The sequence below is a fragment of the Mustela nivalis genome (assembly GCF_964662115.1).
Source record: "Mustela nivalis genome assembly, chromosome: 2".
Classification (NCBI taxonomy): Eukaryota; Metazoa; Chordata; class Mammalia; order Carnivora; family Mustelidae; genus Mustela; species Mustela nivalis.
Genome location: NC_139021.1, coordinates 130,061,898 through 130,089,353, shown reverse-complemented (window position 1 = coordinate 130,089,353; position 27,456 = coordinate 130,061,898). Strand labels below are relative to the sequence as shown.

Genomic DNA, 27,456 nt, shown 5'->3' with positions numbered 1-27,456 from the left:
GGACACCAGCCAGTCCGAGAACGACCCTGGGGGCTGCGCAGAGCCCACCTGTAGGCTGCCTAATTTCTTTTCTCACTCGGCGCTTCTGAAGCTTGTTAGTCTTCAACGTCTAGCTCGTCTCCTTTTTGTTTCCACCGACCTTGAGCTGTTTTTCTCCTTCCCCCTTAAAGACTACCGCACTTGATGAGAAGGGGGAAAATTAAAAAAAAAGCCAAACCCAGTAACACCTAAACCAAAAACACTTCCGGAGGGTGGTTCCTGGAGACGCGACGTAATTGGGACTTCCCGCCATGCCGCTTTCATGCTAATCTCGCAATGCCTGGTGGGAGTTGTAGTCCCGGGGTGGGAACCCGCTCTCCGGCCCGGGGCGACTGGGGCTTTTTTTCTGATCTGGATTGGCCTGGGCTTGGACATCTAACCCCGCGACTCTTGAGGTGCAAAGAATTTTAACTCATAAAAAGTTCTACATGATTCCTATTATATATATTTTGCAGTATGTATTTTTTCAAGTTCTTTTTTTTTCAACGACCATATGTAAATAAGACGAATGGTAGTTGCTCCTTGACTTGATACAAACAGTTCAGAAAAGCATAGATTGAAACTAAAAGCCTCTCTTCTGTGCCTGCCCAGCTCCCTCCCTAAGAAGAAAAACACCAGCCTTTTAAGGAAATAATTATAGGCGCAAATGTACATATTATTTTAAAAGTACACAAAAGTGTTAGTGCTAGGGCGCCTGGGTGGCTCAGTGGGTTAAGTCTCTGCCTTTGGCTTAGGTCATGATCCCAGGGTCCTGGGATTGAGCCCCACATCATGCTCTCCGCTCAGCGAGGAGCCTGCTTCATCCATGCCCCCGCCCCGCCTCCTTGTGATGTCTGTCTGTCAAATAAATAAATAAAATCTTTAAAAAAGTGATAGTGCTATAATACTTTATAGTGCTATAATACTCTTTTTTTTCTTTTTTTAAGATTTTATTTATTTGTCTGACAGAGATCACATGTAGGCAGAGAGGCAGGCAGAGAGAGAGGCGGAAGCAGGCTCCCGGCTGAGCAGAGAGCCGGATTTGGGGCTCCATCCCAGGACCCTGGAGTCATGACCTGAGCCAAAGGCAGAGGCTTAACCCACTGAGCCACCCAGGTGCCCCAGTGCTATAATACTCTTATCAAACTACCTTTTTCATTTGATAATCCATCTTAGAGATCTTTTCATACTTGCGGAGAAAGAGCTATCTTACTCTCTTTTTAATGACTGTATAGTAGTTTCTTCCACAAATATAATTTAGTCATCTGCTATGTTCTCTGTTGCAGTGAGGGACATTTTGGTTGTTTCTGATTTTTTTTTTTCTGTTGCAGAGAATGTTGAAATGATCGCCTTGAACATATTTTGGTGTAAATCCACCGGGTAAACTCACAGAGACAAAACTGCCCAGTTAAGGAGATAATAACTTTATAAAAATTAATGAATACTACCAAATTGTGCCAATTCACAGTCTTATCCAAAAATGTATAAAGGTGTTTATTTCCCCACTTCTGCTCTAGTGTTGGTATTATCAAACTTAAGAAATTCCACTTCTCTGAAAGATGAACAATTTGTTTTCTTTTGATTAGAAGTTTCATAGTAAAAAATGAGGTTGCACGCCTATGTGTTTTGACCATCTATATTTCTGAAAGTAGCCATGTTGTCTGCCTAATTTTCTACAGGGTTGTTAATTTTTTTCTTACTGATTTGTCTGTACTTTTTGTAAATTAAAGAAGTTGGTCTTTTGTCTATTATGGGAATTATGAAAATGTTCCCTTTGTACATTATACCTTCTGATTTTGATTTTTTTTTTTTTTTTTTGCCACACAAATGCACTTAATATTGATATACTCACGGGGGGCTTGGGTGGCTCAGTTGGCGAAAGTCCTCAGACTCTTGATCCCAGCTTGGGTCTTGATCTCATGGTCTAAGGACAAGCCCCACATTGGGCTCCATGCTGGTTGTGGAGCCTATTTAAAAAGAAAATTATATACTCATGATTATTAATTTTTTCTATGGCTTCTGAGTAATTTGGTTATATGTAATTTATTTTGGCATAAGGAGGAATGGTTCTAACTTTATCATTTATCATTTCTATAAATAGTAGCCAGAGGACCCAACGTGATTTTTGTTACATTTATTGAGGAAAAAAGCCCCAATGAACATTAAAAATATACCCTTCAATGAGATGCCACAGCAGGTTTGGAAGTTTATTTTGGGGGAAGAATAGAAATAAATAAGTGGCACACCAACTTTTCTCAAAGCATCTGTTTGTCTTGTATTATTGCCTTTTCTGAACAATACCCCATAAAGGCTGCATCTATTTATTAAATACATAATGAGGGGTGGCTGGGTGGCTCAGGGTTCTGGGATCGAGCTCTGAGTCGGGCTCTCTGCTCAGCGGGGAGTCTGCTTCCCCCTCTCTCTCTGCCTGCATGTGATCTCCCTCTGTCAAATAAATAAAATCTTTAAAAAAAAAGAATAAAAGGTAGATGCCTTATTCTTATAAACTCACAATACATTTTTCATAATATATGATTTGAAACATGTAGGTTAAAGTAAACCTTAAAAGTTAAATATTGTGAAGTCATTTGATCATTTTGTATATTAGCAAATAATGAAAGTGTTACATTTAGGCATTTGATTAATTTATATATAATATATATACTCTAATTGCATGTTATATATACATATATGGACCCAAACTTATTTTATCATTTTGGATTGTCATTTGGTGAAATTTAGAGTTGGTTTTTGTTCAGGCCTATGGTATATGATATATTCTATACAGTATATGGCATATTCTTGTCATTTTTCTATTTTTGATCACAACTTTAGTGTAGATAAAGCAATGCAATACTTTACCCTTAAAAGAAGTTCTGAAGTATTAAAAAAAAAATAAGAAGTTCTGAAGTATAAACATCATTTAGGAACAAGGAACAGGGTTTGGCGTTGTTTACCTTGCATTATGATTCTTGTAACTTACCAATCAGAAAAGATAGTAGCTGAGACACCTGTGAGAGGGGAAGCCCTGTGATGGGTGCATTCATTTTATTCTTCTTTGTCAACTGTACAGCACAATGTGAGCGTCCCAGGATGAGTAAACTGGTTAATTACACAGCAGCACTAGGATGTACAACAAACCAAACTAAACCAAACAAAGAATAAACCTTCCGAGTTATCATCTCTATTAAGGCCATAAATAGCTGTGTGCTGTTTGTCATTTTCCAGTTTTTACTGACTTGTTTTTTATTGCTCCTTTTTTTGTTACAAGAATAATACATGTTTATCTTAGCAAATGTAGATGAGTAAAAAGAATAAAATGTAAACCACTTGTGACCCTATTATCTAGTGATAACTGGTCTGTTTTGGTATATATGCGTTTTCATATTTTGTAAATACACATAACATATATTTATAAAACTGGCATTGTACCATATATATTTTTAAAATTTTACATGTTTTTAGGTTTTAAATTGAGATATAACTTTGACCCAGTGACATGTACAGTCTTCATGCTCAGTGAATTTTGACATAGTACATACTGGTTTCTAACTGTTTTTTCACAAAAAATTAGATGGTGAACATCACTCAGGCATTATTGATGTTTCTACATCATTTTGTTTTTTATTTTATTTTATTTTTTTAAGATTTTATATATTTATTTGACAGACAGAGATCACAAGTAGGCAAAGAGGCAGGAAGAGAGAGAGGAGGGGAAGCTCTCTTGCTGAGCAGAGAGCCGGATGTGGGGCTCGATCCCAGGACCCTGAGATCACGATCTGAGTCGAAGGCAGAGGCTTTAACCCACTGAGCCACCCAGGTGCCCCCATTTTGTTTTTTAAAGAATTTAATTTATTAATTTGACAGAGAGAGAGAGGGAGGGAGAGAGAGAGAGCGTGCCCACATGCTTGCACAAGTAGGGGAGGGGGAGGGAGAAGCAAACTCACTGCTGAGTAGGGATCCTAATGCGGGGCTTGATGCCAGGATCCTAGGATCATGACCTGAGCTGAAGGCAGACACATAACTGACTGAGCCACCCAGGTGCCGCTATACTGCATTTTATTTTTTCCTGTGTCAAACACTCGGGCTGCTTCTACCTTTTCGCTGTTGTGAATAACGATGTTATGAACATGGGTGTACAAATACCTGTTCAAGTCCTTGCTTTCTGTTCTTTTGGGTCTATCCCTAGAAGTGGAATTGTTGGATCATATGGTAATTCTATATTTAATTTTTGCCACCCTATTTTCCATAGCAGCAACTTCCCATGATTTTAAGGCCATTTGTCAGTTCTTCTGGTCAGTATTTTGTGATACCCAAGTAGGCCTCCGAATACCCCAAGGGATGTAAATTCCCCAGAACAAAAATAACTACACTTTTTAAAAACAAATTCCACACAGAAACGTAGTAAGAGAGGATATATAATGAAGACTTTGTAAAAATGGTGCTTCAGCATTTTATTTATTTTCCGAAATAAACCTTAAGAAGATGTATATAGGTGAGCTCAAATAAACCATTTCTTTTTTTTAGGTGATAATGTTTAAAGGGGTAAGGTGGTTAAAATGTTGCATCTGTGACCATTCACCTTCTTCTCTAAATCCTAGACCTGATCTGCAAATCATCCTAGGGCCAGAGCGAGCTGAAACAAGTTCCCTAAACCCACCTTGGGCCGGATGCATGAGCCTGGAGAGAGCTCAGGAGGAAGGCTACAGTGAGACAAACCTCCGTCAGCATACAGTTCTTCTCTCCCTGTCCTGTTTTATTTCCTGCAGAGTATAAATCACTATTTTAATTGATCTTGTTTGTCTGCATGTTTCTTGTCTGTCTCCCTCCATCAGAATGTAAGCTCCTGAAGAAGTGACTGGTGTGTCTGAGTGGCTCAGTTGGTTAAGCATCTGCCTTCAGACGCTGATGTCAGGGTCCTGGGATCAAGACTCTCAGTGAGGAGCCTGCTTCTCCCTCACCCTCTGCCTGATGCTCTCCCTGTCTGTGCTCTTTCTCTGTCAAATAAATAAAATCTTTAAAAAAAGTAAAAGAACTGACTGACTGACTTATCACATCTTTTCTCATAGTCACACTGGGCACAAATCACATTCTCAATAAATACTTGTTGAATGAATAAATTACCAAGTGATTGAAAATTTGCTCTCCTAGTCTATTTCCTTTTACTCCCAAACTATTTAAAAGATTATGAAATATTTTAAACACTCAAAAAATGCCCCCTACTCAGATTTAACAATTCTAGGAGTTTGATTATATTGCTTCAAATTTTCTTCTATCTCTTAAAACAAAAGGAAAAAAGATAAAAATACATAGGGAATGGAGAAATGGGTAATTTGGGGAGTACGTAAAAATAGTCAGTCTTTGTCAACCCATAAAATGAATGGTTCAAGTGCATTACTTACTGTAAACTCAAACTACAGATCCCAGGCAGCTTTGCAGCAAACAGCTCGGCACTTGGCCTATTCTTTTCTCTTCCACCAACAGCCAATGAAAGGTAGAGTTTACAAAGGTCTAGGGTGACATCTGGTGTACTGACTGTGACCAGCCTTAAATCTCATTATTGCCATTTGGAACGTGCGGCTGAAAACAAGATCTAAAAAGGCTTTTCCGATTAATTCACAGCTTATTCTGTCTCTTGTTTCAGAGGGAAAAGAAGCTGATTTAGTAATTGAAATGGATGCAATACTAAATTACAGTTCAGAAGACACTGAAGATTTCTACATGCTGCTGGGATGTGATGAACTGTCTTCGGTAAGACTGTGGATAATGCTCTTCTTTTTCAAGTTTTTATTTAAGGTGGTAACTTTGAACTTTTAGTCAAATTGCCTAAAAACATAATCTTATATTCTTTTAAAGAACATTTGACTTAGAGAAAGTTAAGGATTTAAATCTTGGGTCCTTAGTGGGGTAGTGTCCTTTTGTGATTTTTAGAGGTTTCTGACCAAATTTGTGTATTCTGGCACATGGCCATAGACTCTATTTCAAATACACTAAAAATATGTATTTGAAATTTTATTGTAATGCTCTTGGCAGTGTTTAACAGAATACCCAAGTTGTATCTTCATTATGGTAATTTATACTAAAATTTAGATGAAATGTAATTTTCTAGTAATTAGTGTTTTTAAAATGTTTTATTAAAATATGTACTTTTACACGAGCATTTAAATTATATAAACCAAGAAACATCCTTTTATATTAACATTATAAATCATGTGTGAGAAATTACTTAAAAGGGTGGCTTCTGAAACAAAATATGTGAAAAGCTCTGTAGTTATTCACTGGATCTATAATAAAATAATATTTTTAAAGGACATAAAAAATGTTTTGAAGGCAGTAAAAGTTTTTTAAATTATGGAAAACTCATTTATAATTCTATTTCCCAGGAATAATGCTATTGATATGTGATTTATTAATCTTTAGTCTTTTTCTTATGTATATTTTTGGAGATATGTTTGGGAAGATACTATATATTTACTTGTTGATTCCTGCTTTTTACCCACTCAGGGATTTCTCCATATTATTGAACACTCTTCATACATATTTTAATGTTGCACATTTCATTTTATTGTTGTATCACAATTGATTGTTCCCTTATTGTTAAATATTTCATTTATTCCTAGTTTTTCAATGTTTTAAATACCATTGAGATGAATAGGAAGTACCTTTCAACATATTATTAAATATATTATATTTTATATAATAATTATTAAAAAATTTTTGCTAAAATATAGCTATTAATATCAAAATATTTTAAAGCAAAATTCTTTTCTATTTATCTTTGTTTCATTAAGGCTGGAGTTTAGTAATAAAATATGCTTAATTTTGTTTGGAAAATAAAATGTGATGTTGGACTAAAGGATTAAAATCTCTATCTTCATCACACCGAGGGAGTTACCTTATGTATCTTGTAGTTAAACACACACACACACACCAGGTTATAATACTCCTTTAGCTGTATATTTCTTCTTTAGGGTAATATGTCACTCTTGTTTACTTTAGTGGTGGTTTACTTAATAGCAATTGAGAAAGCTTATTGACATTTTTACCACCTGTGTTATGAGTTATGCTATTGCCAAATAGTTTTTGAAGGAGCTTTTTAAAATCAAAGGAACATAATTTAACTTGATAAGCTTCACAAATTGGATTTAAAGAAATATTGTTATTCTAAGTTATGAAGTAAAGGTGATTATATCCCCATAATAAATATCTACATCCTTTTAGTCAGTCTTTTGTAGGTATGTTATTGTTTCCTCAGTCTACAAAGAAGGAAAAGGAGGATAAGTTTTGAATAGACTGAAAAAATGATCCTATTGTTTATTTATAATGTTTATGACAGTCTCTTTCATTATGGTTAGCAAGTTTGTTACTAGTTATAGTCAAACTTCCCTGTATGTACTGTAGCATATATTAAAAGGAGAATAAAAGCATTGTCTTGCCATTCCTTCTTTACTGATTCTGCAAATGACATACCATGTTTAGATTACAGTCATTTATCTAAAATGATCTGTCACAATTTTGTCAATTCTTTTTATACGTATCTTTCCCCTGTTTTCATATATATCTTTCCCATTAAAAATATTTACTTTTTCTTATTTGTAAGTAATCTCCACACCTAGTGTGGGGCTTGAACTCACAACCCCAAGATCAAGACTCACATGCTCTACTGACTGAGCCAGCCAGGCACCTCTGAAAATATTTTAATTCCATTTTTTGAGTATTAAGTGTGACGTTTCTTTTAGTTGATTTGTAGTGGATGGATTTCTTTTACTTTAGATATTCCTTGATATGATACTTTAAAAAGTTGACCAGAACTATTCATACTCAAAAGCAATTTACCAATTATCATTTCAAAGCAACTTATGCAACTTATATTTTGATTCTATTTATAACAACTGTGTTGACACACACACATATAATTCTTTTGCTTTAGTATATAATTCTTAAAATTTAAAGCTTCCATTGAAAATTAATGAAATGACATATATAAACCCTGGGATGATTTCCACAGTGTTGAGTGGAAAACAACATACCCTCATTTCAAAAACATTTACTGAAGGTTGATTCCAAGTTAGCTTTTTTGCCTTGAATCAGATTTTACACAAAAGACACATGTTATGAAATCTTCTAAAGTCCTTATTAATATACACACCACTAGTGTGTAAGGCATCCTCTGTGGTTTATTTTATTTTATTTTTTTTTAAAGATTTTATTTATTTATTTGACAGAGAGAGAAATCACAAGTAGGCAGAGTCAGGCAGAGAGAGAGAGAGAAGCAGGCTCCCGCTGAGCAAAGAGCCCGATGCGGGGCTCGATCCCAGGACACCGAGATCATGACCTGAGCCGAAGGCAGCGGCTTAATCCACTGAGCCACCCAGGCGCCCCAATCCTCTGTGGTTTATACCTTACTTGATTTTTTGATATTTGGTTACCATTTCAGTAGTATTGATAAGAAGACATCCTGATTTCAAGATTTCACAGACTTGAAAATTGAGCATAAACTTGATAGATAAATGGAGACACCTATTTTTTTCTTACCATTTACTAGCTATGTGATCTTGGGAAATGGTTTAGCTTTTCTCTGCCTTTGTTTCCTAATCTTCAAATGGAGTTAATAATAGTACCCACCTCATAGAGTTGTTGTGGGGATTAAATGAGACATGATAAATAAAGTCCTTAGAATAGTGCCTGGCACATTGTGGGTGTGGGCATGGGTATGAGCATTGCTTTGGCCTCACAGTAATACTCTACACTTGGAACTTTGTAAGTTAGACTACTCCATAATTGACATTTTAAAAAATGTTTTATTTTGAAAAAGTTTTTCCTTTTTAAAAAATTTTTTGAGTAAGTTCTATGCCCAATCTGGGACTTGAACTTAGGACCCCAAGATCAAGAGTCATATGCTCTACCAACTGAGCTAGTCAGCCAAAATGATCTCTTTTTAAAATTTTTTTTTATTTTTAAGTAATATTTACACACAATGTGGGAGAGTCCCACATTCCACTGACTGAACCAGCCAGGCACCCTCCAAAATGACTTTTTCTTTAAAAAAATTTTTTTTTAAAAGATTTTATTTATTTGTCAGGGAGAGAGAGAGAGAGAGCACAAGCAGGGGGGAGCAGCAGACAGAGGGAGAAGCAGGCTCCCTGCTGAGCAGGGAAGCAGATGTGGGCTTTAATCCCAGGGTATGGGGTTTGATCCCAGGACTGTGGGATCATGACCAGAGCCAAAAGTAGATGCTTAACTGACTGAGCCAACCAGTCATGCCCTAAAGATATTATTTCTTTATTTGAGAGAGAGAGAGAGAGAGAGAGAGAGAACACAAGGAGGAGTAGGGGAAAGGCAGTGGGAGAGTGAGAAGCAGACTCCCCACTGAGCAGGGAGCTGGATATGGGGCTCCCTCCCAGGACCCCAAGATCACCACCTGAGCTGAAGGCACTTAACTAACTGAGACACCCAGGCATCCTCCCATCCCCCAAATGATTTTTAATACTCTTTAAGAACAGTTTTAGATTCATAGCAAAATTGAGGGGAAGGTATAGAGCTTTCCCCTATACTTTCTTCCCTCCCTTCATGCATAGATGCCCCTCTCCACTTGTTATCAATATCTCCACTAGAATAGTTCACTTGTTACAATGATGACACGTTGCTATCATCCAAAGTCCAGTTTGTATTATGGTCCACCCTTGGGTTTGTACATTCTATAGGTTTTTTTTTTTTTTTTTTTAATATTTTATTTATTTATTTGACAGAGAGAGATCACAAGTAGGCAGAGAGGCAGGCAGAGAGAGAGGAGGAAGCAGGCTCCCCGCCGAGCAGAGAGCCTGATGTGGGACTCGATCCCAGGACCCTGAGATCACGACCCGAGCTGAAGGCAGCGGCCTAACCCACTGAGCCACCCAGGCGCCCCTGTACATTCTATAAGTTTGGACAACATATAATACCATTTATCTTACAGAGTAGTTTCACTGCTCTAACAGTCCTCTGTGCTCCACATATTTGAATAATTTTTGATTTACAGAAAAGTTGCAAAAATAACATAGAATTTCTATATACACTGAATCTGGCTTCCCTTGGTGTAAACATTATATTTACAATTATTGTGCACAGTAAAATTATGCAAATCAGAAAATCAACATTGGTACAAAAGTATTAACTTAACCAGGGACCAACAGGCTTTTTTTTTTTTTTTTTTTTTTAAAGAATGGATAGACAGTCAGGAATGGAGTGAAGAAAGAAGGGCACTTAGGACACAAATTTTTTTCAAGTTCTTTTTTTATTAAGTTTTTTTTTTCCCCCCAAAGATTTTATTTATTTATTTGCCGGAGAAAGAGAAAGAAAGAGGGGGTGGGCAGCAAAAGCAGGGGGAGTGGCAGGCAGAGCAGGCAGAGGGAGAAGCAGGTTACCTGCTAAGCAGGAACCTGGGATCAGGACCTGAGCTAAAGGCAGCTCTTAACCAACTGAGCCAACCACAATACAAAATTTAAGGATGCACTCTCACGGTCATGCAAGTGCAGAAACCTAAGAGAGAGAGAGAGAGAACCTCCTTAAACCTAAGTATCCTGCTTGTTTCACCCTGGTGCTGTCCCTGAGATAGCAAACATTTTACTTTATTTTATTATTTTTGAAAAGTAGGCTCCATGCCCAGTGTGGAGCCCAATGTAGGGCTTGAACTCATGACCTCGAGATCAAGACTTGAGCAGAGATCAAGAGAATGATACTCAACTGACTGAGCCACCCAGACACCTGAGCCACCCAGACACCTCCCCCCTCTTTTGAGCTAGCAAATATTTTAGAGACTTATGGTCTCTGTCACAGCTACTCAGCTTTGCCAGTGCAAGAAAGTAGCCATGGGTAATATGTGAAATGAATGACTATGGCTATCTTCCAATAAAACTGTATTTAAATAACAGGTGACAGGCCAAATTTGGCCTTTGGGCCAGAGTTAGTCAACCGCTAATCTAAGGATAGTTCCCATTCTAATTTCATCAGTTTTTCTACTAATGGCTTTTTTTCTTCCAAGATCCAAGCCAAAATTCTTTATTACAGTCAGTTGTCTTGTTCCCTTGGTTTCCTCCACAGTGACAGTTTCTCATACCTTTCTTATCTTTCATGACCTCAACATTTTGAAAAGTAATGTTATTTTGTAGAATGTCTCTCAATTTTGTTTTGTTTTAGATTTTCTCTTTATTAGACTGAGGTTATGTGTTTTTGGAAAGAACACTGCTGAAGCCATATTATACTTTTTTCAGTGTATCACATCAGGACTACATGATGCTGTTATGTCTTATTGACCTGAACACTTGGCTAAGGTGGTATCTGTCAGTTTTTTTCTACCAGGATCTTGCATTATAGAGGCACTGGTTCCCCTTTTGTAATTAAAAAATATTTTTGGTGATGATTTTTTGAGACTATAGTGTGTCTCTCAGGCTTTTAGCATTGTTTGCTGGATTTTTTAAAAAAGATTTTATTTACTTATTTGAGAAAGAGAGAACAAGAGAGCACCAGCAGGGGGAACAGCAGACAGAGAGGGAGCAGGGAGCCGGATGTGGGATTCGATTCCAGAACCCCAGGATCATGACCCAAGCGGAAGGCAGATGCCCAGCTATGTGAGCCCCTCAGGTGCCCCTTGTGGATCTTCCCTGTAACAATTACTTACCACTATGGTGTTTGCCTATGGTGACTTTCTATTTTCCTCATTCATTTTACATTTATTACTAAGAATTCTTCCATAAAGAAAAGTTATCCTTTTCCCCATATTTATTTATCAGCTGTTTTGTCCCTATGAATTAATAGTTATTGAATTTTTCTGGATTATAACACAATACTACATTATATATTTTGTGGCTCAAATTGTTTCTCTGGCTTACGTTTTAATTGTCATTTGATTAGAATGATGTAGGATCATCTCATAGGATTTATTTCAGGGATATCATTAATATTTGGAGTTTTATGGGAAAAATCCAGTGTCACATAAGTGAACTGAAATGATGGATACTAATGAACTCACTTATTAAAATGAGCCTTCTCTTTTCTATAGCATATCAATTCCCATCACTAGAATCAATTCATTCTTTTAATGACTAAATCACAATTGCCAGAAGCTCCTCTTATGCTATAATCATATTATTGAAAGAACTTCTGTCAGTCAATAATCAAGTATTTATTCAACACTTGGCATCTTGCCAGTACTGGAAGTGATGGGGGTAAAACAAAACAAAACGAAAAGGTGAGAAATAGTGCACGTGTATAAGACACTTGGCAGCCAGCCGAGGAGGCAAAGCTAATACAAAGGAAACAATTTGAGAAAAAATAAATACTGTGCTGTGTGGTACTATTTATACGTGCAACAGGAATTAAAGGAAGACTACCTGAAAAAATTTTGGAGAAGAGATGAGGGTTGAAGTGATCTTCCTAGGTCAAAATTTAGACACATGGTGGGAGAGATGGAGGGCATTTGTGTGGCCAGGGAAATGTGGAGAAGATCCATTCAAGCGGGAATCAGATTAGTGCCTATTGCACAATAGAGTATTTCCTGACACAGATCCAAAGATTGTGCTAATATGCTATGGAAAAGGTACATTTTTTAAGTTTTGAAACTTCATTTCTAAAACTAATCTATTTTCTTCTTTTTTTAATTTTTAATTTTTTTAAAGATATTATTTATTTATTTGACAGATCACATGCAGGCAGAGAGGCAGGCAGAGAGAGAGAGGAGGAAGCAGGCTGCCCGCGGAGCAGAGAGCTTGACGCTTGACGCGGGGCTGGATCCCAGGACTCTAAGATCATGATCTGAGCCGAAGGCAGCGGCTTAACCCACTGAGCCACCCAGGCGCCCCAAAACTAATCTATTTTCAATAAAGAAATGTGAAGTAGGAAGACAAAATGGAGAAAAATGTTAACCTAATGCTTAAAATCTGGGAGTATGCCATATGCATGTGTGCACATGCGCTGTATTTATGTTTTTTTAAAAGATCTATTTATTTATTTTAGGGAGAGAGGAAGGGAGGAGGGGCAGAGGGAGAAGGAGAGAGAAAAACTCAAGCAGACTACATGCTGCGCATGGACCCCGAGGTGGGGCTTGATCTCATCACCCCGAGATCATGACCTGAGCAGAAACCAAGAGTCATACACTTAACTGACTGAACCACCCAGGTGCCCCTATTTATGTGTTATGTAAGTTCACGCCCATATGTGTAAATAGATTTTAAAAGATTTATTTACTTGAGAGAGAGAGAGGAAGAGGGAGAGAGAGGGAGAGAACATGCACATGAGTTGGGGGAGGAGCACAGGGAGAGTGGGAGAGAAGTAGACTTCTTGCTGAGCATGGGGTCAAAACAATGACCCTGAGATCCGGACCTGAGCTGAAATCAAGGGTTGGATGCTTAACTGACCCAGCCGTCTAGGTTTCCCATGTGTGCATATTTGTAAGTGCATTTCCATACATATTTAGTGTCAGACTACCTTCATTCAAATACTGGCTGTGCTACTATGTGTATGGCCTTGGGACAGTTACTTAACTTTTCTATTTCTTGGTTTTCTAATCTGTAAAATGGGAAAAATAAAATAAAATATAATAATAAAATAAAATAGGGGCACCTGGGTGGCTCAGTGGGTTAAAGCCTCTGCCTTCAGCCCAGGTCATGATCTCAGGGTCCTGGGATAGAGTCCCACATCGGGCTCTCTGCTCTGCAGGGAGCCTGCTTCCTCCTCTCTCTCTCTCTGCTTGCCTCTCTGCCCACTTGTGATCTCTCTCTGTCAAATAAATAAAACCTTTAAAAAAATATATATGTATATAATATAATAAATAAAATAAAAAATAGTACTCCATTGAGTGATTGTGGGAATTAAATAAGATATTATATACATAGTGCTTAGAGTAGTGTCTGGCATATAAGTCTCAATAAATCTTAGCTTGGGGTACTTGGGTGGCTCAGTCAGTTAAGCTTCTGCCTTCAGTTTAGGTCACAATCCCAGCCTCCTGGAATTAAGCCCTGCATTGAGCCCCTTGCTCAGCAGGGAGCTGCTTCTCCCTCTGTCTGCTGCTCCCCCTGCTTGTGCTCTCTCTCCCTTTCTCTCTCTGTCATATAAATGTATCTACACACACACACACACACACACACACACAACATAATCCCTTTTAAGGTAAAACACTATGGTTTTATGCTGCATATAATGCTTTGTAGTTTACATTTCCTCATAGAAATACGTTACATAATTTTTCTCAGATTATTGAAAGTCTTCTACTACAAGATGATTTTTTAATGACTGCAACATATTTCAACCTATAACAATATTTTAATTAATTTTAATCTTTTACTACTGGACACATAAGGTTTTGTTTGAAATTTATAATATTTTATTCATTGAACCTTCTTATAACTAAATAATTTTCCCAACTCTATCTCCTTAGACAAATTCCTAGAATTGGAATTGTTATATCAAACAGTGAAAAAATTATAGGCTTTTCATATACAGATATACATATATATGTATATATTTTTATTATACATGTATTAAATATTTATTTATTTATTTATTTATTTATTTATTTATAGGAAGTCTGCATCCTTACTGGGAGAGCAGGAAAGTGTTAATTTCTTTGCAGCCTGAGTGACACAGGTCATTATTATGCCCTGGATGTTTTGATTTATTTGATTTTGAGTAAAGTTGAACATTGTTTGTATGTTTATTGGCCAGCATAATCGGCAGTTTTCCAGACCATTGAGCATTGGGTCAGGAAGGCAGGACTCAGTGGACCTTGAAATGAGAGCCTTACTGGTCCAGGGGCTGTGGTTGGCACATGGGGTGGGGATGCTAGGAGATAGATAGAACATTCTCAAGACAAACTGACCCGCTGTACTCATTAGTTTACTCAGAACCAGCTCTACATAGGTGGCTTTGATAAGTTTTGTGACACTAAAACTATAAAGAGCAATGAAAGACAGATATAGAGTATTCTTTTTTTTTTTTTTTAAAGATTTTTTATTTATTTATTTGACAGAGAGAAATCACAAGTAGATGGAGAGGCAGGCAGAGAGAGAGAGGGAAGCAGGCTCTCCGCTGAGCAGAGAGCCCGATGCGGGACTCGATCCCAGGACTCTGAGATCATGACCTGAGCCGAAGGCAGCGGCTTAACCCACTGAGCCACCCAGGCGCCCCAGATATAGAGTATTCTTAATTTTTTAAAATATAAAATTGGCAAAGTAAAAAAAATATAAAGAAGAAACTAATAATCACGTACATTAGCACTTTTAAGAATTAAACATTTTTATTCATTTGCTTCCATGGGCTGTTACTAGAATGTTTTCTAATGGGATAGGAAGGAAAAAATAAAACAATAACAACAACACTCCCCACCCCAATTTTCTACCTTTGATACATAGGTATAATTTTATCTATTTAGCTTATTAAAATCCTCCAATATATATACATAAATATGTGTATAAGTATGCAAAAAAAAAGTCTTGAAGGGGGGATGTTATCCTGGGAGAATGAAGAGTAAAGGGACTTTTACTTTTTGGTCTGTATTGATATAAATTTTTTCAAAGAGAGATTGTGAATATTTATAAGTAACCTAATTAAAAATGCTTACTCTCTTAGAATCTTTTGAGTTTGTAATATTTTAAAATTTAAAAACAAACTTCATTCTCACTTTTCTTTGTTATACGAGCAGTTTATGGTAACTGCTTTATGGTTAAAGGGAGTACCCAAGGAGAGGAAACACAATTAAGTAATTAAGAGATAATTTACTTTCATTGATTAGTGGATAGTAAATATGGAACTTATAATAGGTCCCTAAGTCTGAAGAATTTGACTATATAAAACAGTAGTTAAGATTATTGGATTTGAGGGGTGCCTGGGTGGCTCAGTGGGTTAAAGCCTCTGCCTTCAGCTCAGGTCATGATCCCAGGGTACTGGAATCGAGCCCCACATCTGGCTTTCTGCCCAGCGGGGAGCCCGCTTCCCTTTCTCTCTCTGTCTGCCTCTCTGTCCACTTGTAATCTCTGTCTGTCAAATAAACAAAATATTTATTAAAAAAAAAAAGATTGGATTTGAATCCAATAAGTCCAACTAAGTCCAGCTGCTTAGTTAACAAAAACTTCAGCTTTTTTAGCAACTAGCTAAATGATTTCAGGCTAGTTACCTAGCCACTGATCTTTGGTTTTAGGTATCATTGAGCTCTTACTATGATCAGGCTTTGTGTTAAAGGCCCCAATTCAATCCATCGTGCAATGTAAAGATAAGGAAACTGAGGCACATGGAAGTTACAAACTTGCCTCAAGTCTGGGCAGAAATGAGGTTTAAAAGAAAGCGATCAGGGGTGCCTGGGTGGCTCAGTCAGTTAAGCTTCTGTCTTCCACTGGGGCCATGATCACAGGGTCCTGGGATGGAGCCTGCGTCAAGCCCTGCATGAAAGCCCCTCATGGAGCCCTTCATGGAGCCCCTCACCTGGTCCTGTATTGGGCCTCCCTGCTCAGTGGGGGGTCTTTTTCTCCCTCTCCCTCTGTCCCTCTCCACCTCTTGTGTTCTTTCTCTCTCAAATAAATAAATAAAATCTTAATAAAAAGAATAAAATGAAGCAATCAGATTGCTGAGCCATATAACCATTGTTGTCTCCTGCTGCTATCACTGGAATTACAATGAACAAAGACAAGTCTTGCTGATGCATGGTAACAAGGATTAGAGGGCTGAGTGAAAGCAAATAAAATAAAAACACCTCTCCAGCCTCATGTTAGTTTGGGATGAAGTTTCTCTTTTCCCAAGGCTTCTAGCCACACTGTTAATTGGTAACAAAATTAACAGGTTTGAATTCTGTCCTTTTTTAAAAATTGCAAAATCCTCTCCCTCTCTCTCTCTCTCTCTTTTTTTTTGCAAAGTTCTTAATAAAGAAAAAAGAGGGGCAAAGGCAGAAAGAGGGAACTTATAATGGATAATTTATAAACTAGACAGTCATCCTTGAGTAATGAATGATGGCTAAGCATATTCTAAAGAGCTCAGATGATGAAAAAAAAAAAGAACTCAGATGAGTGAACACATCTAAATTTATATATTCTTAGGATAGACATATCTGACCATTTTTGACATTTAAGTATATATTAGAGTCACAGGTGCCTTGGGCCATCAGCTAAATGCAGTAGAAAGTTCAATTGTTATCATGGACTACTATTTGGATAGAAGTTTTCATTGGATGCTTTCTGAGTTTCATTATAGAGGAAATTACTTCTTAGAGTAAAAAGAATACAAATATAAAGATCAAAAGGAAAATTTGGGTGGAATATGGCTGTTTTGAGAAGGAATGATGTCCAGCTTCTTCCTTTATGCCATTTAAATTGGATTCCTTATTTTAAACATTGATTTTTATTTTAGGTTGAACAAATCATGGCAGAATTTAAAGTCAGAGCCTTGGAATGTCACCCTGACAAGCATCCTGAAAACTCCAAAGCTGGTAAGTATTTATTAATGCCTATTCCCCATGAAAATGAATAGCATCTAGAACTAAAAAGCTATTGAATAATAATTTAATTTCTTCTTGTATGTTATGCTCACACTTACTCTTTCATTCAATGCCCAAGAATGTTTTTGCACCATTGGATGGGAGGAGGGGAGCACCCGTGTAGGGTTTTTTTTTCCCCCCCAATAATATGGAACTTTCGTCTTTCTTTAGCTATCATGTGCTGCTTCCTGGTTTAAAATTTGACTATTTTATGCTTTATTTACTAGCTCTTGAGTGTTAACATGTCTTAAATATGTTTGTAACCAGGTGATTGCCTTGATGAGAACCTGGCTGTATTTCCTTCATTTGGGGGAACTGAATAATATGTCTCTATACAACGTATGATAATACATTCATACTTTTGTTTTTTCTTTATCATAATTTAAATTCCATCATCATAAATTTTGACATAAATGCTTATGTGTATTTCAGCTTGAAAAAATACAAACCAATTATCTTTCCTTGACCCATCTCTCTCCTGTTCCTCTTCTATTTCTCTTCTTCCTTTTTGAGCCAAACTTCCTGAAAAAGTTCACAGTTGATATTTCTACTTTCCTTCACCAATTTTCAATTTATCCCAGTCTGACTTTCCCCTCACCTTTCTTGGGAATGACTCTTGGAATAGCCGCCAAGTCCTCTGGGCTGGCAATTCAACAGTTACTTTTTTAGCTCTTATCTTCCCTGTGTTTGCATCAGAAATTGACACTGTTGACCATGCCTCCTGGAAACATTCTTTTCTCTTAGATACCAAAATACACACTCCTGCTTTTCCTCCAACCTCTTGGGCTGATCTTTCTGTCTCTGTTGTGACTCCTTCCCTCTTCCCTAAGGTTCCCCCTAAACTCTATTCTAGGCTTACTCCCCGCTTTCTCTCTGCAGTCTTGTCCTGTTGGGTCCGTAATCAAAGGAGCGAGACTGATACAAAGCGAAGGTCAAGCAAAGCTTTATTTCACTCCAAGCATTGAGAATCAAACCGACCAGTTGGGGCTGCTGCTGACAGAGAAGGCGACCCCTCCCTGCCTTGCCAATTAACTTTTAAAGTTCAAGGGCCATGTGGTTGAGCTTGGCCACACACAGGTGGCAAATGAGGTTGCAAAACACAGAGAAAGCTGCACAGTCATGCTAGATCACATGTGACCAACTGAATCACAATTTACGGTATAGTAGATATTTGAACTAGCCTATCACGTTGGTCAGAATTGGCCCCCAAAAGGCGGGGCCCACAATCCTTGGTAGCTAGGGAGAGCGTATGCACGCCCCACTGATCGGATGTCTCCACCTGGCCTGACCCACCCTTGTATTTGGGCTTTGTTACCTGGGACTGATTTCCCCGACTTGCTTTTAAGTAAGTCGCCTTGAGGGGGGCAGGGTTAGTTTAAGTTTTACTACAAAATCAACAAAATCACTGTTTAACTGGATGGAATTGCTCTGGCTAAATAGACCCTTACAGTCCAAATCTGTGATTTCAATTATCAGCTCTTTGTTGACGGCTCCCAAGTCAATCCTTAACTCTAGTTTTCACTGCTTCTTAGAATCCATTTGGAGACATTTCAGTCACCCTGTCAGAAACTGAACTCGTTTTCCTCTCACCCTCTCTAAAATCTTGCTCATTTTTCTGTGTTTCCCCATCTTAGTAAATGGGCACCACCATCCATTTAGTTGGTCAAGCAGAAATCTATCACCCTCCTCTTCCCTATTCTACCACTGGTTAATTACTCAATCCTAGTGATTTACCTTCCACATTTCTCTCCTGGAGGTCCTCTTCCCTCCACCTTCACAGACCTTAGAGTCATAAGTCCCCATCATTTCATGCCTGGATCCCCATAGCACTCCTTTAATTGCTTCACACCACAGGTAGTGGATTTCTTTTTAATTATGAAAAAATATATAATATGTACAAAAAGGTCTAAGAATACTATAGCAAATACTCATATATGTATACCTAGCTTAAAACTTGACCAAAAAGCAGGGGTGCCTGGTTGGCTCAGTTGCTTAAATGTCTGACTCTTGGCTTCAGGTCACGATCCCAGGGTCATGATCTCAGTGTCATGGGGCTGAACCTTGTGTTGGGCTCTGTGCTGAGTGTGGAGCCTGCTTGCGATTCTACTTCTCCCTCTGTACCTCCCCACTTGTGTGCCCTCACTTTCATTCTCTCTCTAAGAAAACAAAGAAACAAAAACTTTACTAATGCATTTGAAGTCTTTTGTGTTTTTCTACCCTGATTTTATCCTCAGGGTAGGTAATACTATCTTAAATTAGGTGATTATATTTACTATATGTGCATACTACAGGTTTGTGTGTAGTATGCATATATATATGACTTTTGAAAATATTATGATTAATCCACATGCCTGTCTTAATCCACATTACACAATGATAAAATTCAAACCCCTCTCCATTAAAAACATTTTCCCTTATATTATAGCTTTTTATTAATTTTCTCTAGAAGTTGTTGACCTGTATAACCAGGTCATTTTCCAATATATGAAGTCATTTCTTTGTTAGAGTTAACTATTATTTTCAGGCATTTGATTTTTACCCTACTTATTAAGGCATAATTTGCTTAAGGTAGTGTGAATGAATCGTAAGTATAAACTTGATAAATTCATCTATGCATAACCAGTTTAACCACTGCTCAGAGGAAGATGTAGAACATTTCTGGTACCCCAGAAGTCCCTTTTCACATCCTGTTTGTTTATTTATTTATTTATTTAAAAGATTTATTTATTTATTTGACACAGAGAGAGAGATAACAGTTAGGCAGAGAGGCAGGCGGAGGTGGGGGGGAAGCAGGCTCCCTGCTGTTTAAAGTCAGCATCCTCTCCCATTTTTAGCTCTCTATTATCATTGATTAGTTCTTCGTGGCTTTGAATTTCACATAAATGGAATCAGACAGTCCTCTTTTGTGTGCGGTTTCTTTGCTTTGCATTAAGTTTGATATTTGCCCATTTTGTACAGGTACCAATAGTTCATTTCTTGTGATTGCTGGGCCTTTATGTACAAGCCCCTTCATGTGCTCATGTGCTCCCCGTCTCTCCATTTTCATCTTTTCTCCACCACCATGCCCACTATTCCATGTTTCTGCCACACAGGACTACCTTGGCTCCTTAATGTGCCCTGTTTTCAGCTCTTCATTTTTTTTTTTTTTTAAGAGAGAGAGGAGCACGCAGGGGTAGGGGAGGGACAGAGAGGGAGAGCAGGGCTTCATCCCACGACCTAGATCATGACCTAAGCTGAAATCAAGAGTTGGATGCTTAACCAACCAACTGAACCACCCAGTTGCCCTTCCACTTCAGACCTTTATGCCTGCTGCTTCCTCTGTCTGGCTCCCTATGATGTCTGTACACTTCTCTGCTTTGCTTTGATTGGTTAGGTCACTCCTGTGTCAGGTTTCAGCTTAGCCATCACTCCCTCTGTTAAGTCATGTGAGCCCTACATACTCAGAGCACCCTATATATCATGCAGAAAACTGTGTATCACACTGTCTCCTTGTTGCGTATTTGCTTGTCAGTCATACTGAAAGCTCAGTGAGGCAGGTTTCCTGCCATCTTGTTCACAGTACTGTGTCCCATACCTCACATTGTACCTACCATGGAGGACACTTAATTTGTGCAAATCATTTATTGAATGACTGAGTGAATAAATTCATGAGCATTTCTTTAGGAGACATATTAATTACCTCTTTGAACTGGAGTTACTATTAAAATAGATGTCCTAGGACTCCTGGGTGGCTCAACTCTTGATTTTGGCTCAGGTCATGATCTCAGAGTCCTGGGATTGAGTCCGCATGGGGTTCTGAGCTCAGGTTGGGAGTCTGCTTAAGGATTCTCTCTCTCCCTCACCCTCAGCCTCCCCCACCCCCAGCTTGCACTCAGTCTCCCAGTTAAATAAATAAATCTTTTAAAAAAAGTTAGATCTCCTAACATAAAAGTATAAAAATTTAATAAACACTTAAAAACAACCACAACCCCAGGTTATTCTTTAACTGGGTTCTTTTCCAATAAAGCGTGGCTTTGAGTTCTTTCTTTGTCCCTCGCAAGCAATTTCTATTTGGGATACATGATGAATCACTGTGCAATCATTGCCATTTTTGGTTGCCATAGTGATGGGTGTTTTCACGTATGGGCTATCTCAAGGCTTCTTGTTCAGAGGAACACTGAACTGTAAATATTGTTTAAAATGAAAGGTACACAGACATCAGTATCTTCCCCTGTCAGGCTTGCACTTGATAGATGAGTCAACCTGTGGTAGAAATTGTTTTCAAATCTGTTTAAGCATCCATTTACTCAATTTGGATTGATACGACTTTCTGAAAATTTAAGTGGGTCTTTATACACTTGGAAAACGATTATAGGTACTGATAAAAGTATTTTAAAATATCAAATGGGGGGTGCCTGGGTGGCTCAGTGGGTTAAGCCGCTGCCTTCAGCTCAGGTCATGATCTCAGGGTCCTGGAATCGAGTCTCGCATCGGGCTCTCTGCTCAGCAGGGAGCCTGCTTCCCTCTCTCTCTCTCTCTCTCTCTGCCTGCCTCTCCGTCTACTTGTGATCTGTCTCTGTCAAATAAATAAATAAAATCTTAAAAAAAATATTAAATGGGGCACTTGGTTGGTTAAGTGTCCAACTCTTGGTTTTAGCTCAGGTCGTGATCTCAGGGTTAAGAGATTAAGCCCCACATTGGGCTCTGCTCAGTGGGGAGTCTGCTTGAAATTGTCTCCCTTTCCCTCGGCCCCACCCCTACTCCCATGCATGCATATACTGTCTCTTTAATAAATAAATAAATCTTAAAAAAATAAATAAAATATTGGGGCACCTGGGTGGCTTAGTGTTCAGGAAGCCTGCTTCTCCCTCTCCCACCCTCCCTGCTTGTGTTCCCTCTCTTGCTGTGTCTCTCTGTCAAATAAATAAATAAACTCTTTTAATAAATAAATAAATAAATAAAATACTAAAAATATTTATATATTTTTTAAAGAATTCACCCAGATGCCAAATTTTAGTTTGGCAGAAATCCAGAATACATTAGGTAGATTTTGAAATCATTTCATCAAAGTGAAAGCTTATAGAGCAACTGCCGTAGGAGAAATTAAACTTGTATATATACCTTTTTGGTTCATTAAGTGTAGTCTCAACCATTTCCACTGAAGTTACTAATCTGTTAGCATGATGGAATAGTAGATATGGAGAACAATCTTGTCTGTCCAGATTGCTCCTCAATCCCACTGATGAGCTAGTTGACCTTGGGCAATCTCTTGAGTGTCAGCATTCTCATAGGAAACCTGGGTAGACTCGTAGTATATTGCTTCATGTATCTCCTATGAAGACTAAATGAGGTAGCTTGTATGCAGGAATAGCTCAATGAATGTTGGCAGTTATGATTCAATGGACTTTCTTTTCTTGTTTTTATGCAGCATTCCAAGATAAGTTTTTTTTTTTTTAATTTTAGAAAGAAAGTGTGCATGCATTTGTGCATGAGAGTGGGTTAGGAGGTGAGGCAGAGAGAGAATCTTTTTTGTTTGTTTGTTTGTTTTAAGATTTTATTAGAGATTCTTAAGCAGGTTCCATACCCAGCGTGCTGCAGAAATTGTGCCACAGAGCACAAGAGCTCCTGGCTGGTTCTCATACCAGTCCTGTGTATCTGCATGGCAGGAGCTATTTCAGACCAATGCTTCGTATGTTTCTCTCTGACCCTGAAGAAAGGGATTGCAGACTAAATTAAAGATCTGTGAAATGGCATTTTTGTTATTGATATGTAGGCTGCAAAAACATTTGGATATTTGAAGGAGAGCTCCTTGTCCTTGCTAACATATCTTTCCAAGTCTCCATGCTTTCTTACTTTAAAAACCCTTTATTGCATTTCCCCCTATGAATAAAAATAACATAACATGTTGAAAGTGAAAGTCTGCTCTTATCACTTCCTGCCAGGGAACCACTATTAATAGTGGTATATTTTCCTCCAGATTTTTTCGAAGTATGGTCTGACATCATATTTTTATTATTATTTTTAAAGTAAGTGTAAGTAGCCTACATTAAAAATATGACTATAACAATACAAATTCAATTGTGAAATATGAATTTAAAAGAACCTCTGTATTTTCAGAGTAGATCTAGGAGTTAAAATGGAATGTCTCTCAAAGGTCCCAGCTTCATTTGCTCTTATAAGCTTGTAAAATGAGATCTCTCTTCCCAGAACGGGTAAATGTTTATCTTGTTGTGACTCATTTGATTAGCTGGTATATTAAAGGACAAATATAAACCCAAACTCATTTTTAATAAATGTGGTGGAGAGGATGGAACAAGGAAAGGCCAGCTATCAGGAAAGATAAAGTATCTTTAGCTTTCTGCTTATCAGTTGTCGAGGGATTGAGAGCACAATAGTCCCAGGCAGGCTTCTTTCATTTTGCAGACTCTGGAAACAGGCTAACAGTAATGTGCAAAGAGCAGGTGACTCATAGATAAATATGTAAATCTTTATAAACACTGCTGTAGTAGGAACTGGAATGTGCATCTGTGGTGATAATTTAATGAGCTTTTTATTCCCTTTGGAAAAAGTGACATCTTATTTGTACAGTGGGATATTTAAGTTGTCGTCAGCAGTAGAAAGGATTACTCACTACAGCGAGCTGCTATGGCAAGATGCTTTTTATTAGCTTGTTTATTCTCCTGTAATTTCCAATAGCCCCAACTTTAGGGTCTTCCCTTTAACCCACTAATTGCTATACCTCCAGCAGCGATATTAGTTAATGGCTTATTAGGTTTTGTGCTGTCCAGCTTTGGGACAGGTCTTGGAGGGACCCTGCCATAGCAGGGAGCATCTCTGATTGTTGGGGGAACACTTAAAGTGGTGGTGTTTGGAGGAGGGGGGCTCAGGAAAAGCAATTATTTACCACCTGGGTACAGAAGAGCTTCAGTATTTTCAATTCTGTCAGTATAATTTTTTAAAGATTTTATTTATTTATTTGACAGAGAGAGAGATCACAAGTAGCCAGAGAGGCAGGCATAGAGGGGGGAAGCAGGCTCCCCGCCAAGCAGAGAGCCTGATGCGAGGCTGGATCCCAGGACCATGAGACCATGACCTGAGCCAAAGGTGGAGGCTTAACCCACTGAGCCACCCAGGCACCCCAATACTGTCAGTATTGATTGTACATTTGCCTCAACGCCTGTTTGAGAGACTCTTGATTACTTCCCATTAAAAAAAAATATTTTATTTATTTATTTATTTTTAGAGAGAGAGAGAGTGCATGTGAGCAGGGGGAGGAACGAAGGGAGAGGGAGAGAGAGAATCGCAAGCAGATTTGCACTGAGCATGTAGTGCAGTGTAGGGCTAGACCCCATGACCATGCAATCATGACCTGAGTGGAAATCAAGAGTCACAAGTTTAACCGACTGAGTCACCCAGGTAACCCCCAACCATGAGGTATTTTTAAACACTATCAGGGCAATTTAAATTAGTTTCCTCACTGACAGTATTAAAATATTCCTAATTCACAAAATGTTTTAATGATATGTGTCATTTTTTTGGTGGTTGGAGCTCAGGGAATAGCACTATATATTATCTTTCTCACACTCAAAATAGGAAGCATTCACTCATTGGTTCATTGAACAGATAGCTCTTGAGCACCTGCTATGCTGTTTCAGTGCAAAGGATATAGCAGAGACCAAAAATGATAAAGTCTCTGTTTTCACAGAGTTTATATTGTGGTAGAGGAGATAGATCATAAACAAAAAACTACATAATGGCTGATAAAAGCGTGGTGCTGGTGGGCAGTCATTTTATACAGCATAGTCAGGGAAGACCCCCTCTACAAGACAGGATCTGAGATGACATATGAGTGCCTGGTGTAAAAGTATTCTTTGCAGAAAGGATAGTAAGTGCCAAGGTCCTGGGGCTGGGGTGTCCTTGGTGTACTTAAGATGCATCAGGGAAGCTCCTATGGCTGTAGCAAGGGGAGATGGGGAGAATAGAATAAAATGAGGTCAGAGAAGGAAGAGATGGTAAAAGGCAGGCAGAACATATCAGACCTACTAGCCATGCCACTGGTGGTAAGAAATTGCAGTTTTACTGTAAGACAACTGGGAAGTCATTAAAAGTCATTTTGAGCAGAGGAGTGATACTATGCCACTTATTTTTAAAAAGATCTCTCTAACTGTTTTGTAGAAAACGGACTGAGACAAAGGCAGGGAGACCAGCTGAGAAGCTAGTATAATACTCGAACCAAGAGAAGACAGTGGCTTGAACCAGAGTGGGGGTAGTGGAAGTGGCAACAAGGGGTCAGATCTTAGATATATTTTAAAAGTAGAGCCAGTAGGGTTTGCTAAGGGATTAGAAGTGAGACGTAAGAGAAAAAGTCAAGGATGATCCAAGTATAGAGAAAACTAATGAAATATTTTCTGACTCCCCAAGCGGAGAAGTCTTGCTTCTATATTTCTATCACATTAAATTTGAAATGATTTGCTTATATATCTGCTTCCTTATTAGACTCTGAGGTTCTCAAGGGCACAATTAGGATCTTACTGGTGAATGGTGACATTTTATTTTCTCTGGAGGTGGAGGAGAAGCTGTGGATTGGAGAGTAACATCCATTGCAAGAAAATGGAAGAAGCAGAAAGGCAGTCAGTGGAGCGCGGCAGCTGGGAAGCCTAGCAGGCTTGGGTTTGATTTGTGGCTCCATCACTTGAAGTTTTGGGACTTTGGATAAGTTACATTGACTCCTTTAGGCTTAGGTTCTGTAAAATGGGAATAATAATAATGATAATGATAATAATATCCACATCATAAGGTTGTTGTGAAGAAGAAAGAAACCCTGTACTCAATAGCAATCATTTCCCATTTCCCCATGCCCAGCCCCTGGTAACCATGAATCTACTTACTCTTGCTACAGATTTTTCTATTTTTTAAAAAAGATTTTATTTATTTATTTTTTAAATTTTATTTAATGGAGAGAGAGAGAGGTGGAGATTGTGAGAGCGGAGGGGAGGAGGAAGGAGAGGGAGAAGCGGACTACCCACTGAGCAGGGTGCCTGATGAGGGACTTGATGATAGGACCCCGGGATCATGACCTGAGCTGAAGGCAGTCACTTAACCAACTGAGCCACCCAGGTGCCCAGATTTTATTTATTTATTTATTTATTTGAGAGAGAGAAAGAGAGCATGAGCTGGGCATTGAGGGGTAGAGGGAGAGGAGAAACAGACTCCCCACTTATGAGGAAGCCTGATGTGGGCTCGATCCCAGGACCCTGAGATCATGACCTGAGACGAAGGCAGATGGCTAATCGACTGAGCCACCCAGGCGCCCCTCATCCACTTTTTAAAAATATTTAATTTATTTATTTGACAGAGAGAGACACAGTGAGAAAGGGATCACAAGCCGGGAGAGTGGGAGAAGGAGAAGCCGGCTTTCCGCTGAGCAGGGAGCCCAGTGTGGGGCTCGATCCCAGGACCCTGGAATCATGACCTGAGCCGAAGGCAGACACTTAACGCCTGAGACACCGAGGCGCCCCTAAAAGAAAGAAAACCAATTGACTGCAAATTTTGAGGGTTTATTTTTAGATTCATAATATCCCATTTATTTATGTTTACTCTAATGCTAATACCACACTGTTTCATTACTGTAGCTTTGTAGAAAGTTTTAAATTGGAAAGTGTGAGTTCTTCCAACTTTGTTTTTGTTTTTCAAGATTGTTTTGGCTATTCTGAGTCCCTTACATGTACATACGGAGTTTTAGGATCAACTTGTCAATTTTTGCTAAAAAAGGCACCTGGGATTTTGATAGAGATCGCATTAAATCTAAAGAGCAGTTTGGAGAATATTACCATCTTAGCAATGTTAGGTCTTCTGATCCTTGAACATGCATATTTATTTATTTAGATATTTAATTTCTTCCAACAGTATTTTATAGTTTTCAATATATAAATCTTGCATTTCTTTTGTTCAACATTTTTTTCTAA

General features: G+C 38.3%; 1 protein-coding gene and 1 long non-coding RNA gene across 3 annotated transcripts in view; both read left to right on the top strand.

Moving 5' to 3' along the window:
• Positions 1–355: 355 nt before the first annotated feature.
• LOC309859509 lies at positions 356–4,716 on the top strand. The gene is made up of 3 exons (XR_014308739.1): positions 356–434; positions 1,350–1,398; positions 4,620–4,716. It is a non-coding gene; the product is annotated as an uncharacterized lncRNA (long non-coding RNA).
• An 802-nt stretch (positions 4,717–5,518) lies between these two features.
• The window catches only part of DNAJC12 (DnaJ heat shock protein family (Hsp40) member C12), a 36,351-nt gene continuing 14,413 nt past the window's right edge, over positions 5,519–27,456 (top strand). Inside the window, exons 1-2 of one of the 2 annotated variants that reach the window (XM_082715082.1) lie at positions 5,519–5,769; positions 17,386–17,464. In XM_082715082.1, coding sequence (XP_082571208.1) covers positions 5,692–5,769; positions 17,386–17,464 — 157 coding nt within the window. In that variant the 5' untranslated portion in view covers positions 5,519–5,691. The remainder of the gene's footprint in view (positions 5,770–17,385; positions 17,465–27,456) is intronic. The other variant, XM_082715083.1, reaches the window with a different exon arrangement.